Source organism: Leopardus geoffroyi, chromosome C1, assembly GCF_018350155.1.
Source record: "Leopardus geoffroyi isolate Oge1 chromosome C1, O.geoffroyi_Oge1_pat1.0, whole genome shotgun sequence".
NCBI classification, from domain to species: domain Eukaryota; kingdom Metazoa; phylum Chordata; class Mammalia; order Carnivora; family Felidae; genus Leopardus; species Leopardus geoffroyi.
In genome coordinates, this window is record NC_059328.1 from 122,297,658 (window position 1) to 122,313,895 (window position 16,238).

General features: G+C 35.6%; 1 protein-coding gene across 3 annotated transcripts in view; it reads right to left on the reverse strand.

Moving 5' to 3' along the window:
* The window catches only part of DPP10 (dipeptidyl peptidase like 10), a 1,361,034-nt gene that overhangs the window by 322,783 nt on the left and 1,022,013 nt on the right, over window positions 1-16,238 (reverse strand). For all 3 annotated transcript variants that reach the window (XM_045479564.1, XM_045479563.1, XM_045479565.1), the window contains exon 4: window positions 4,273-4,367. In XM_045479564.1, coding sequence (XP_045335520.1) covers window positions 4,273-4,367 — 95 coding nt within the window. The remainder of the gene's footprint in view (window positions 1-4,272; window positions 4,368-16,238) is intronic.

Below are 16,238 nucleotides of genomic sequence, written 5' to 3' on the forward strand. Positions count from 1 at the left end.
CCAAATGATTATATTCATGCCTGCTGGTCTTCTTTTCAAGGACTGTCCATAAAAAGAAGAAACATGTCTCAAGAAAATGAAGGTGGAAGCTTCAGCTGAAAATCTTTTCTGACAGAAAAAGAGAACCATTCCTTGTTGTCATCTTAAGAAAAAAAAAACAAAAAAAACTAAAAAGCCACCTGTTAATTATCTCATGGTTTCCCTGGTATTCCTGCCTAGAACCAGATCTTGTAAATTTCCACTACTGATGTTCTCGACTAGCCAATTTTTGTTGTCGTTGGAAGGAGCTGTCTTGTGCATTGTAGAATGTTTAGTGGCATCTGTGACTAGATTCCCATGGCACACTCACTGCTCATCTCCACCCATAACAATCAAGAATGTCTTCAGACTTGCAAAATGTCTCTTGATGACAAAGTTGGACCAACTGAGAACCACTGCTCGAAAGAAAGAAACTGTATTGTCATGCACACAGCAACTGCATAAGTGTGCAATTCCTGTGATTTCATTGGCCCATCAATATTAGTTACAATACTGATATTACTCACTACCAGGATACCAACACATAGTGCTAAAGCTAGATCTTAAAACAAAAACAAAAACAAAAAGAAAAACAAATTCTCCAGGATTAGAGCCAACATATAAAGCCACTCAGGCAGTCAGAAGTGTCTAATAACCTATCTTTATTTTAATTTTTTCCAAGTTTTTATTTAAATTCCAGTTAGCATAATATTACTTTCATGGATAGAATTTAGTGATTCATAACTTACATACAACACCCAGTGCTCATCACATTAAGTGCCCTCCTTATCTTTATTTCAAATTTTAAGAGGTGAAATTTTTGGTGTCTCTATCCAGTAAGTATTTATTGGTGCCAGAATTTTTGATAGGGCACCTATTTCCTTCAACATGAACTGAAAAATAAGTTTCTTGATTTCATGGTGGTAAAAAATCAGTTGGATCTATTCCCTCCACCCCCACAGACCTAGTGGCAAAACAAATTAAAAAAAAATAAATAGAAATATTATGATGGCATGCAAGCCAATGGAAGATCTCTCCACACACGATGAGTCAATAAATACTCCCTGGTTCCAGTCAAACCTACTATTTTTTTAATGGCCTATAAAAAGACAGTTGGACCCCCCAAAATGTGTAGCTAACATTTTCCTTGGAATCATCTGCTTCCATATATGAAGTTCCTCCCTCTAGTATGTTTTTAAAAGCTTGCAGATTTTCAGAATCAAAAAGATATGAGTCTTATCCATCAATCATCCATTTCCATATTACTACATCAGGCCCATGTTTCCAATTCCCTTCTAATTTAAACTGGTGATTTGACAGAACTATTTATGGTTGCTGGTGTATTCTGCTAAGACCACTGGTGATATTCAATTTACTGACAGCAGAAAGAATACAGCTAATACTTATGAAACATTTCTTCATTATTTCATTGTGAATGAGCTTTTGTTTGAAATAGTGTGGCTTTAAGAGATAAAATTTCCAAACACTTAAAAATGATTAAGAACAGTTTTGAGGCTAAACCAGTTCTTCTGCACAACTCATCTTCAAAAAGTTATATACTCTTTAATTTCCTCGTTCATTAAAAAATCTACCTATCTTCAATCCAAAAGAAGCCTTAAGACAATAATTTTAGGAAAATGATGTACTTTTGTTTTATTTTTGAAAGCCGGGTCCAGTATTATTGTTACTCAGAGTCTGCTAACCATGATTGCATAGCTAAAAAGTACACACTATTCATATTTAAAATATTTTTAAGAGGGAAATCACAATGTGGTGTTATCTTAATTTTTATAATAAAATGACTGTTACATTTTAGAATAATATTTCCTACCAAATAATAAGCTATTCTGTTATCACATTTCTATCAGTAATGTGTTTATTTTCTTAATTGACTTGGCACTTTGACTACACAGCCTTTATAGTGATCATAGCCAATTAATTATGATTCTAATTAAAATATTGATAATTGTTCAATGAAAAAACTGCTGTGTTAATAAAATTCTTATGCTCTAGTAAGAGATTTTTTTTCAACAGAATGGCCTTTGAGGAAAGTAAATCCAGACTGTAGCCTAGCATGAGCTTTGAAAATACAACTACATTTAATAATGCTATCATGGAGTGGGGAGGAAATGATTAAATGAATTCCTCTGAAGAAATATAGAATCATGGTTGTATATTTGTTTTTTGTTTTCTTTTACAGTTTTCAGTTAACTAGTTGCAAATATATGCCACACTCCAATCCCTTATCCTTGCACCACGCCCTCCCCCCCCACCGCACACAGTCAATTCGACACCTCTAGGACTTATAAATTGCTTAATTATCTGTGTTGTGAGATAAATGTCTTTAGGGAGCCCATGAATCTTAGAAGATCAGTAAATTGGAATATTTGCTAAATATGACTCTGTGGTAATTAAGAGTCATTGCCTACATACAAGAGAGTAGAAGAGACCTCAAAAGGATTCAAAAAGATTAAACACACATGCACAAAGATAAAATGGTATTAATCAACACATGGAGAAACTACAGCAAGATGAGGTGGGGGTAGTGTGAGGTACCAACAAAACATGTATCATAGAAGCTAAGAAAGCAAGGACCAAATGTCGAAAAAAATACATAATCTGTGACCACAGTGAAGACCTCACTAGCCTGTATAAAGGCAAAGGTCAGTAAGGAATAGTCACATAACTGAATCTTCATGTACTGAATGCCTATAACTAACTTAAATGTCTGGCCACTGAAGGTCTATACTCCACATCAAAAATGACACTTTATGATAAAACAACAAAACAACAGCAACAACAAAATGTATTTAGTTTTTTTCCCTAAACTAATTTTACTGACAATCAATTCATACTGACTTTAATCAGCCAATCATTAGCATACCCCCTGTCATTACCAATTCCTGCTTTCCGCCTTCTATCCTATGGAAGGCTTCTTTTCCATTCATTTCAATATCTCTTGATAATTCCTCAGCCTTTTCTCTAGTATCCCTGAGGACAATGCAATTAAGATATAATACACATTGCTCTATTCTGTTTATTAAACTTTTTCATTAGGGTTAGTATTTTCTGCCCTAAGGAAATCCATTTATTTGGAAAGTGAGTAATACGCCTTATGAACAGTTGCATTCAGAAGCTGTCCCTCTAATCTCTGTGAATTAACCAATGAGTTTAAAAACAAAAATGTCCTTATTCTGTTAGTTGCTGACCTAATTACTAAAGTACATCAGACGTTTGGTTTAATGTAGCCTAATAGATACATAACTATATAAGCACTTCATGATTTCAATGACTATTTTTTTCTTAATATATAAAAATACTAAACAAGAGAAGGTTCCAGTCTATTTCACCTGGCCATCCTATAAAAAACATGAAGTCTTGAGGTCTATTTCAGATGTACAAGTAGAAAAAAGAAAAAAAAAAGTAGCTCATGATTTGCTCACTGATTTAATCTGCATAGAAGGTCCTCTGAGGCTCTGGACTATGGCTTCATACAAAGCCATCTTATAGGTAATATAGTGAACCTTTGATTATATAAAACTGTCAGCAAATAACTGTGCACTATTTTTCAGTGGTGTTTGACTACTGAATTTTGAGTATCTGCAACATTTCATTAACACTCACTCAACAGATAATCATCACAAAATCTAGCCTTAAGAAGTTTGAATTTACAAGAAAGACAAGATTCATATTCTTTTGTAAGATCAAAACAAATACATTCCATTATTTAAACACTGTCAGGCTAACCAGTGATTCTGGAGAAGCAAACTGAAAATGATAGAAGCCTAAATCATAAAAGCAAAACACATCAACTCCAGCAGAAGGCCAGTTTTAGAAAGCCTGCCTTCTGCTTGATCCAGAAAACCACAACAAAATTAGAAGTCAGGAAGAATGAAAACTGGGAGAAAAAGGTTGTGATAACTTGTGTCAGATTTTTTTTTATCTTGATATTCATATGACTGATTTTACATAGAAAATATTGGAAGAAATATTCACTGTAAGAAAATTTCATTCTTAGAAACATTTCTCATTTACTAAAATGGGGAGATATGAAGAGAAATGGAGAGAAATGAAGTAGATGGTCACATGGGCATTTTCTATTAATAGATGTACTGATTCTAATGATATTCCAGCTCTCTTTACCTGAAATGTTTTGCAGGTGCTGGAGCTGAAGAAGAAAAAAAGTTATGTGCACCTAGAGAGCATTCAAAACAACACTGAAATGCATAAAGTAATTAATTTTTCATTACTTACAAAAGTTGTGTTTTCCAATAATAATGTGGTGGCATTTGTTTCTATATTCAGTTTAATGACATGTCCATTCTCGCTTTTATACACCACATCTGTATCTGCAACAACAAAGATATTAACAATTGACAAACACATTTACTAGGTAATATAATGAACTGTAGAGGAGAAAATGTGCATAACAAACAGACACACTTAGAACAATCATTGTTAGCCTTTAATAACGGAGCAAATTTTTGTATTTGGCTCACATTAATCTTCTGCAGTGATCAGGAAGCCTGGCTAGCACATGGTCTATTGTGCAGTGAAAACAGGGTTAGTGAGAGGGCCACTCAGGTTTCTGGTTTAACAACTAAAAATTAATTAAAATATGGGAAATCTGATGGCCATTCCGGGATGAGAAAAAGGGACAAAAAATGCCTCCAGTTACCAAGATAAGCTGTTACTGATTCATAATCCAGTTAAGCTGACAATAAAGGCTGTCATTTACTGTAACTCGACACAAGTCTAAGCTACTCCTACTGGACCACCCTCATGCACACTTTATGCTTCCCGTCCTACCACCCCTCAATTCCCATCCAATCTTTCTCCTTAGGGTTGAGAATTTTGTCTCTGACAGGTTATCTGGCTTGTGTGACCACAGCCCAAAATCTCTGATGGAAATGAAGTTTTTTTAAATAACCACATGGCTTCTGGACAGTTGTTGATCTTATATATGAGTTAACTCCCACCACATATGTCAGGAAATTAAATCATCCTAAGAATATGTCAGACTGAAAATATCAACAGGAGGGAAAGCTGTCAGAGAGGATATTCAGAAGTTAAATATATACATATTACATATACGTGTGTGTGTGTGTGTGTAAAAAATACCCAAATAAAAGTAGACATGAGTGTTTTTTTAATGATAATCTTCTGTCCAATTTTGCTTAATTCTAACTTTTGCATAGTATTGCACCTCCCTAACCCCCTGTCCATTCTTGGAAGAAAGGCAGTACTGAAGGAGTTTGGGTCCACTATCCACAGTGAATGAAGTTATACAAGATACAATTTCTCAGAACCCAAATGTCTTCACATGTATAATGGCAAACAAGTACTCCATGGTGGGTTATGAAGATTATATGGAAATGTCTGAAAATTCAGACAGAACTAGGTTTTCTCGCTTGTTCTCTAGTTATTTCAATATTATAAAAAGCTATAATCAGAAATCATATGATGAGAAGCAATCAATACTAGCAGAAATTAAGTTTGTCTTTTTTGTATCTGTGTTTCATTTAAGAAGACAGAGAGTTCAATATGACTCTCCTACTAAGGTTAAGGATGGCACAGGAGGCCAGTAGTTCCTCTTGAGCTTAATGAGGACAATGGAACATTGAATCAGGAACAACAAATGGTGTTTTAAGAAGGTAGGAAAAGAGGCAAAAAAAAAAAAAAAAAGATATTCAAGTTACTTTCTGAAGCGGGCCATATGGGCAGATCTTCAAAATAAGGCCTGTATCACCTTCTGAACTTCTCTCATCAGCTATAAATAAACGGAGTTCTCCTCTCACTAACTTCACCTGTTGTCTTTTCTAGTGATGTAGAACAAACAACAGTTGTACACAAATAATAAATATTTATTTTAATTTATATTCCTTTCCTCTCTGGCCTTTCTTTTCTACCCTGTGTTTAGGATCATAACTCAGCAGCAACACTGGTCTGGGTTATTCATTTGGCTTTGCCAGCTGATTCGAGTCTTCTTTCTGCTCTCAGTTAATGTTTGCATGAATAAAGAGTCGAACCTTAACACCTCTGTTATTTTTCTTGATATTCTCAATTCTGGACCACTTCTTGATATTGAAGACCCGACAAGTGTGCCTTATCAAGACATCCTCATAATATTTTCACTGTAAGTCAAAAGAAAAAAATTTTCCCCTTTCTATTATACTGTGAAGATAAAACCAAAAGCTAGCAATGTGTGGTTCTTCTTCTAGAGGACAAACACATCACAGAATTCTAAACAGGGATGAGGTCTTTGGCCTTAAGAAGGAAGAAGAGCTCAGACAGCAACTGTAATATGAATAGTGGTTCCTCTTCAGTGGAAGGGTTAGAGTAATGTATGGCCCCAGAGTCTCTCACATTAAGAGAAAACTCTAAGCCGGTGATGGATTATATCAAGAGTAGAGGAAGGAAAATTAGGTTTTGTTCTACTTAGAACCAAAGTAGAAGGAAGCGAAGTTTGTTTGAGAAGATAAATACTAAATTTAATATTTTAAAAGTAAATTTTGCTGAATAATTACTTAGACTTGAAAAACATGTACAGAGATTTGAGATTTACAAATACCTTGAGATCTGTACACCTGCAAATGTTACCACTAGACTCAAAATTGCATTAGCAGGAGAAAACTACTTTCTTTAATTCAAGTGTAACTCTCTAGCTTAAAATTTAATACAGATTTCGGCATGAATTATTTAAATTTTTTTAAATGTTTATTTATTTTTGAAGGAGAGAGAGACAGAGTGTGAGTGGGGGAGGGGCAGAGAGAGAGAGAGAGAGAGAGAGAGAGAGAGAGAGAGAGAATCTGAAGCAGGCTTCAGGCTCTGAGCTGTCAGCACAGAGCCTGACGCAGGGCTTGAACTCACAAACCATGGGATCGTGACCTGAGCCAAAGACGGATGCTCAACTGACTGAGCCACCCAGGCACCCCTGCATGAATTATTTTAAAAGCATCTAATGTCTGCTTTTATTTTTTTTCTGGTCTTCAAAATTTGGTCTTCTGGGTCTCCTATTTATCCTATCCTGTTTGATTTATAATCACTAGTAGAATCTCCCATTTTGATACTCCTGTTATTGCATTATTAAATTACTTTCTAGAACTATACTTCAAAATTGCCATGTCATATTTTGTTTAATATTAGGTGATGAGATACGAGTGAGTAAAAGCAATGAATAAAGTGCATTAGCACAGAAATTTTAAGGGAGGTGTATTTGAAACATTCTTTAAAACACAGTATCATGCATGTCTATACAGCACGTTGACTAAATCATCTTCCTTTCTTTCAGATCATTGAAAGTTAAGAGTCAATTGTCCTGAACACATATTTGATGCAGTCATTTTTGTTTTAAATAAAAAGGTGTGACAAGATAGAATCACTATCTAGCCTCTCTATCCTGAGGTCCAAAAATATATTCTTAGTGTCTGTCTCCCTAAATGATTATTATTACTGTAATTTCTATTCCTATTTTCCTTAATGTGTCTAACAAAAGGAAAAACATAATAGTATATTTTAGCTTTAAATCACTCAGGGGGGCACCTGGTGGCTCAGTAGGTTAAGTGTCTGTCTCTCGATTTCAGCTCAGGTCGTGATCTCACAGTTCGTGAGTTCAAGCAGGCTCCACACTGCTATCCGCGCAGGGCCTGCTTGGGATTCTCTCTCCCCCTCGCTCTCTGCCCCTCCCCTACTCTCTCATGCATGTACACCCGTGCTTTCTCTCTTTCAAAATAAATAAATAGACTTTAGATCATTCAGGTAAATGTGTTTTTTTTTTTAATTTTTATTTTAGACCTCTTCTACACAAAGCAGGTAGTAAAGCACTTCACATAACAGCTCAACTGTCAATTTACTAACGACATTGAGAGAAGTGAGGCCTCGATGTTTGCTCCAAATGTTCAGGACCAAGAACCAAAGGAGACTACGTCCATAAGATTTAATTTTGAGTTACTCCAAGTTCTTGCCCATAGAAATTATAAAACTATACAAACTCATTTTTTCAGAAACTCAATAAAAATTAATTAATCTGAATAATAAGCTCTTAAAACTGAGCAAATTCTGAATCATTAAACACCTGTTTAATTAATACTAACCTCAAGATGGCTGCCTCTCTCTGTCCACCAATCCTAAACTATTACATCATGAAACATGGCAAACTTCAAACAGGTTCTCACAGCGAAAGACCATTAACCATTCAAGCCCAGATCCCCAGCCCTATACTTATCTCCCCACCCCCACCCAATTATCTCCTCCTTTTGGACTTTCTAAGACTGACAAAATGTTGTCCTCCGTATCTGCAAAAAGTAATAAAATCAGTTTTGCTTAACAGGTTATTCCGAGGGTTAACCTTCGGAAAATTCACCTTCCATGTGCATCAATATAAAAGTACTTTCTTGTTTTTGTTGTCATTGATGTTATTATTGATAATGTAAGTATGCATTTAATTTTGATAGGATAATTTGCTTTGAACATTTCAAAACAAAATCTATCATCTATCTATAAAGACAGTTTTCATAAACTCGAAAAAAAGTGTGGCAAATCAACTATTTTGGAGATATTAATTCAAATATGATCTTTTTTTTTTTTAAATCTGTTTTGGGGGCACTGGGGTGGCTCAGTCAGTTAGGCATCAGACTTTTGGCTTCTGCTCAGGTCATGATCTCACAGTTTCATGAGTTTGGGCCCCACATGGGGCTCTGTGCTGACAGCACAGAGCCTGCTTGAGATTATCCCTCTCTCTCTGCATCTCTGCTCACATTCTCCGTTTTGCAAAAAAATTTTTAAAAAATCTGTTTTTGATATCTAAAATAAAAACTCCATGGCATCTAAAATCTCTTAAGTCACATTCAAATAATGAACTAAAAAAAAATCTAAAAACAGTGAAAGAAAATAATGAAATGATTACCACAGAAAATGCTCAAATGATTTTTGAAAGAATTTGTTAAATATCAAGATTTAATCATTTAACATATCAACATTAAATCTGGAATACTGAACTAATCATACTTGAAACACAGCAGACCCCTCATTCATCTCTCCTAAAACACTGCTCATAACTATGCAAAAGTATCCTCACTTTTTCTTATCGTCACTTTTAAAGAACCACATATTTACCTGTGAAAACTGAAGACATCAAAAATGGCTTCATTTACCTTTCCTGCCTACCTCAAAATCTTGCTCTATACATACTCCTTTTTTCCCAGACATTGAGAATGAGGTAATCTTTCTCCTTTGCAAAGCAAAATGCTGTTTCATGGCCAAATCAGTATTCTCCAAACTTTTAAGTATCTTTGATTGCTGGTACCTCTTGCCAGCTACTTGTACTTTTCAGAGCATACATATTTATTTTTAATAATAATAATTAATAATAATATAATCACCTGCATCCAGCTCTTTCACTCTCCCCCAGGTTTGTTTCAATAAACGATCTACATAAGTTTTCTGCATTATTCTGTGCCTCTGCCCTATGTGCTGTTCTCTGTATCTTCCTGCTGTGTAGCTGCTGTCCTTATGCTGCTGAAATTGCAAATTTGCAACATTACCACTGACCTGAAATTAACCAAATCCAATGTGCTCTTCCACCAAGCTTAATCCCTACCTCACTTGATTTTGCAGTGTATGATGATGATGATGAACAGAAGGATTTTGAAATCATCTTTCTTGACTTTGAACCATTGCTTTGCCCTGGAATGATTTCCTCAAAAATTTCTATCTGTTCTAACCCGCCTCCTTGCTACCTAAACAAAGACATCCTTTCAAGTTTAGCACTGAGCTTTATTTACTTATTTTTTTTTTTTCCAACTGCTGTTGTCTGAGTGATCCCTTCTACTCAGACTTTCCTATACTGATTCTTCAACTTTCAACTCTGGTTCTGACCCCTCCCCGTATGCCAGTGTTGTGTGTCCAATTCTATGTCAGATCACATAAATGTCTTGCAGCTATAGAAAGGTCAGTAGACAATAAGTCAACTCCTTATACTTATGGCTATATCCTCCTTCGAAGTTCCATATATATGCACACATGTATGTCTACTGTGTCTTCTCTACTTCTTCACCTCCTATATTAATACTGTTCTTTATAACCTTTCACTTGGAAGAGTGTTTCAGTTTTTCACATGTTCTCTATGCCTCTAGTTTATTCCAATCACACAGCCTAACACATTCTAAACACCACTTTGTATTTTGTCATATGCACCAAAAATAGTCATGGCTCACGAATAATAAAGTATAAAATCAAAGCCTGGCAGTCAGGTTACTCACTACCTGGCTTCAACATATATTTACATAGCTATTGTCACCTGATGCTCTGTAAAATAGTCCAGATCATCTGTTGTTTATTCTTGTTTACACATCTTGTACCTCACCCCTACTCTATTTTGCTAATGACACACACTGCCCAGGTGCTGCCCCGACTCTACCTGTGTTTCCAAGCACCATTAAGTTCCCCAAATTTACAGAGCCCTCTCTCAAACTTTCCCTTTTCATAATTTCTATGTTTAATTCATTTAATATTTAATAGTATATTTCTTTAAAAATTACTATGTATTTTACAGAGCACCTGGGTGGTTCAGTCGGTTGAGGGACCGACTTCGGTTCAGGTCATGATCTCAGGGTTCATGGGTTCCAGTCCCGCATCGGGCTTTCTGCTGACAGCTCAGAACCTTGAGCCCGCTTTGGATTCTGTGTCTCCCTCTGTCTCTGCCCCTCCCCCACTTACACTCTGTCTCTCAAAAATAAATAAATGTTAAAGTTAAAAAAAAATACTATCTATTTTATTTAGTTTCAATACACTGTTTTGGGTTTTCAATTACTTTATAAACACAAGAAAGGACCTATTTCTTGTTCCTTTGAGAAGCGAGAGGATTCACACCCACAAATCTTACTATCTATATTAACATGAGTTTACCATTCAACTGTCTGCACTAATATGACTTTAATATTTCAGGAAACTCTTGCCAGGAAGATGAGGTTGCAAATAACTTCATCTCCTCCACTCCTACAGAGAACTTTGTGAAAACCCATTTGTTTGAAAAACAGAATACTGGACTAGTACCTACTAAAGCAAATATCTCTTTCTCAGAACAATACACAGCTCAACCAAATGACTGTTGACTATTTGACAGCCTCCCCAAACCCTCACCTCCTTGAATAGATCAATCCTAAACTCCTACAACACAAACTCCCCCAATTCCAATCAAGACTGCTAATGACAGACCTGTCAAACTAGATCCCCCAAACCTCAAACATACCTTCCTTTCTCCGTTCTTTTCCATGTGCTGTTCATTCTCTGTCAAGACGGTGATCTCCTTTACCAAAGTGAGCAATAGCTTCATTTGTCACCTTGATGTTTTTATTGGGGGGGTGGGGCTGGGGAACCAACATTCAGTTCTTTGAAATTTCTGTATTATATAAAATATATAATATGTATAGTATATATCCAATTGAAGGATCTCAAGAAATAGTTTTCTCTGGTACAGGACTAAATCTTTCCACTATCTTTCACGTTATGTTTTTCACTGTTAGAATTTAATTAGAAATAGATTTAGCACCAGTGACAAAGACTCCTTCCTTGACCAAAATTCAGTCAGCCTCCTCTGAGCCCTCTTCTAGACTAGTCCTTGACCTTGGCCTGTCTTTACCACATCCTGCTAAGCCAGTTTAGTTACAATACGCCCAATCATTGATGTCTGATCAAATTCTTCACCCTCCAGCTGTGAAATCTAAGTGCTTGGACTTGCATTTAATGAGAATCCTGTTAGGCCAGTTTAGTAAGAATCCTGTAACCTCCATATGTCCTCTCAGTAATTTTCCCCTACTGCCCACCCCCACTTGGTTCTTTGGCAATAAATCTCTAGTTCCATTTCTGTATTCAGAGTTCAGTTGAGTCTCTCTCCCTCTATAGCAATAGTCTCACTTCTATTATAATAATCATGAATAAAGTCTTCCTTACCATTTTAACAAGTGTCAGATTAATTTTTCTTTAGCATTACCTTGGAAATCTAAACTTAGGTAACCTACTTTAATAACATTCTGGTATTAAATTTAAATTATATGTTATATATTATAAATTAATATGTTATTAATATTAAATTAATGTAATTTAATAATTTACCATAAATTAAATTATATAAAATATATACATATCAATAAACTACATACAGTTGATCTATGAATAACATGGGTTTGAACTATACAGGTCAACTTATATGCAGATTTTTTTCAATAAATATGGTACAATACTATAAAGACAATTTCTCTTATTATTTTCTTAAAAGCACTTTGTTTTCAGGGTGCTTGGATGACTTAGTTAAGCATCCGACTCTTGATCTCAGGTCAGGCCATGATCTCATGGTTCATGAAATCAAGCCTCTGTGTAGGGCTCTGCACTCACAGTGCAGAGCCTGCTTGGGATTCTCTCTCTCCCTTTCTTCTCCCTCTCCCTCTCTCCCTCTCTCTGCCTCTCCCCCTCTCCCCACCCCAACTCTCTCAAAATAAACAAATTAAAAAAAAAAAGCATCATTTTCTTTAGCTTACTTTATTGTAAGAATTACAGTACGTAATACATATTAAATACAAAACAAGTGTTAATTGACTGTTATTGGTATGGCTTCCAGTCAACACTAGGTTATTAGTAGTTAAGTTTTTAGGGAGTCAAATCTTTTTGCATAGTTTTTTAAGTTTATTTATTTATTTTGAGAGAGAAAATGAGGAGGGGAGGGGCAGAGAGAGAGGGAGAAAGAATCCCAAGCGGACTCTGTACTGACAGCCCAGGGCCCAAACTGGAGCTCCATTTCAGGACCATGAGATCATGACCTGAGCAGATATCAAGTGTCAGACACTTAACCCACCGAGCCAACCAGGGGCCTCAATATATGCACATTTTTTACTGTGTGGGGGGTCAGCATCCCTAACCTATGTGGCTCAAAGAAATACACACACACACACACACACACACACACACACACACACACACACACACACACAGAGTTAGTTTAGTACACTAGACCAGTGGTCCACAAACTCTAGCTATGGCTATGGGGCAAATCTATGCCCACCAAATTTGGTCCACAATCATGTTTGTTTATTTATTCATTTCTATTTCCCTGTGGATGCTTTCACACTATAATTGTAGGTTTGAATAGCTTCAACAAACGAAATGGCTCACAAAGCCTAAAATATTTACTCTCTGGTCCTTTCAAGAAAAAGTTTGCTGACCTCTGTGTTAGACTATTAATTGCTTGACTCATCATAGAAAATACATTTTGTTTACTATATTTATAAATGTTAGTTACTGATCATTGCAATTCCACTAGAAGAATGTTCTTTGGATCCCCAAAATATCTATATACCTCAAAGAGTTATTTTGTTTTGTTTTGTTTTCCAACCTGGCATGAGAAATATATTTGCCTTAAAATGATCTGAATTCCTGGCAAATAGGATAAAGTTAAGTGTGCAAAATAAATGCATTTTCCTAAAAAGTAACCAGAATAAATGTCACCTTCATTTAAAAGTCATCGTAATTGTAAGTAATCATTAATTCATATAGAAGTGTCAATCCTATGAATGGCACTTCCTGTAATAAAGAGCCCTTTCCAGGCTCAGTAATGGAGCAGTTGATGGCCACTCAGCTAAATGATGTCTTTTTGATTTGTAGCTAAAATGTGAATAGCAGCAATTTTCTGATGATCATTTCATTCCTTAGATTATTTGCAAAAAAAAAAAAAAAAACCTCACAGAAGAGGAAAATAAAGCACCCCTCTCTAGAATTTCAAATATGTGTTGCCACCAAAAGGTTTGTTTGCATAATAGTATCATAAGTACCAGATTGTAACTGTTTCAGTTTCTTAAGCTAAAACCTACAAGAGTTTTACGGAAAGTGTTCTTAACTTCAGACTCCCATAATCAAAGATGTGCTTAAGTGGTCCAGTCTACTGAAGCCTGCAGGCAAAAGGAAGACACATGCAGATTCAAGCCTTCTCTTCACTGAGTGTCTCATGTAAAATGAACATAAATGGTGCGTGTGTTTCCATGATACTAAAGGTCTAGAATTCTACTGCAGTAACACTTGCAGAAAACAGAGCTTATTTTAAAGTAACATCTAAACTGCAAAATATAGGGGAACAAAAAGAAGACAAGCAGGTATCTGAAGCACTTCTCCTTTCATTTTGTTTTTGCTAGAGTCAGCCACCAATATGCCACCATTTCTTTTCCCATTCTGAAGATTAAACTGGGCTGAGCTCAGCCTCCAAATGTATCTTTGGAGGTGGGGCAGGTAGCCAGTAATCCCTTAAAAAAAATTCTTATTTCTTATTTCAGGGTCCACTCATGCAAGGCGCCTCTCTGGATGTGAAGATACTATCTGGTCCTCACCACAATGCCTTGGTGATTTGTCTGTTGCTGTGAGTAATAAACGCTCTTCGTCTCTGATGTAAAGTCCTAATGTTTTACATACAAGTTCATTTTCAAGTAGGGTGAAACCTCAGATCCTGCATTTATTTAAAAGGTCTCCTCCCTCAGGGGGCGCCTGGGTGGCTTAGTCAATTAAGCATCTGACTTTGGCTCAGGTCAAGATCTCACTCACAGTTTGTGGGTTTGAGCCCTGCTGTGCTGACAGCTCAGAGCTTAGAGCCTGCTTTGGATTCTGTGTCTCCCTCTCTCTATGTCCCTCCCTGGCTTGTGTTCTATCTCTCTCTCAAAAATGAATAAACATTAAAAAAAATTGAAAGAAAAAAGTTTTCCTCCCTCAATTCTAAGGATCCCCCCATTTTCTCTCAAGTTTTAATTTTATTATTAATTTCTACATCACTAATAAAATAGCTTCATATTACATGGTGACATTTTATTAATTTAATCACAAATCAAATAATCTTTCATCAAACTTGTAGATTAAAAACTCAAAAATGAACATTAATTCTATACACTCAATTTGTACTTGGATACTGCAAAATGACTATAATTTAAAGCTCTGAATTACACTATTTAAATATGTATCTGCAGAGACTTAACCACCCATCACTTAGCTATTTTGATATCCCCTTTGGATCCTTCCTGGCCAGTCCATGCACTTAAGTGAATTTCCATTTACTATTGACATTGTCCCAATGACAAATGTGTTTATTCTCCAATATCTTTGATAAGGTTATGCCCTTCTTCTCAAGATGCAATATTTTGCCATGGTTCTTTCAGTTGAATGGACATACGAAATCATGATTTTTGCCTATCTAGTGCCAACTCATCTTAGACAGATTTTGTTATCCCACAGCAGTGTTTTTCTGGCCATGTTTATCATCAGCATACTGAAGATGTCAAAAGAAAAAGACATATGGCAATTTCACTTATATGTGGAATCTAAAAAAAAACAACAAAGGAATAAACAAACAAAAAGCAGAATAAGACCTAGAATACAGAGAACAAACTGGTGGCTGCCAGTGGACAGGGGTAGGGGATGGTCAAAATGACTGAAGGGGAGTGGGAGGTACAGGCTTCCAGTAATGAAATAAATAGATCACACGAATAAAAGTACAGCAGAGGGAATACAGTTAATCATATTGGGATAGTGTTGTATGGCGACAGATGGTAGCTGCATGTGTGGTGAACATAGCATAAGGTATAGAAAAGTTGAATCACTACGTTGAACACCAGAAACTAATGTAACATTGTGTGTTAACTATACTCAAATTAAAAAAATGGAAAAAAAAAAGAGAAAGAAAAATACATGAGGTCAAGGACAGTAACGTTTTGCATCTTCCCTCATTTTAAAGTAATATATATTCGCCACAGAAAATTTGTATAAGGCCAACATATCAAGGAAAAATAACTGTGAAACTGTTAATGTATTTCCTTATAAAACACACAGCTGAGATCTCAATGTATATCACAATTTGCATCCTTTCTCTTAAAATTGAAGATTAGGCATTATATCCCATTATTAAAAATTCTTCATTAGCTAATTCAAATTCTTAACACTTTCAGCCCAAATGACACTTTAGAAAGAAAAATAAATTGAAACATAATCATTGGTAATATGAAAGAGGAAAAGCGGCACTATTTAAAATGTAGGGGGAAAAAAGTAGATAAGATACCCCTGAATATAGATTCACAAAGTAGCACTGAGAAACTTTGTTGTCTGGAAAACTAATTCATACATCTAAACAACAGATGCTATGACTCTCTTCAAATGCATAATGGCATACCTTTATCAATTTCTGCACTTTTCAATTA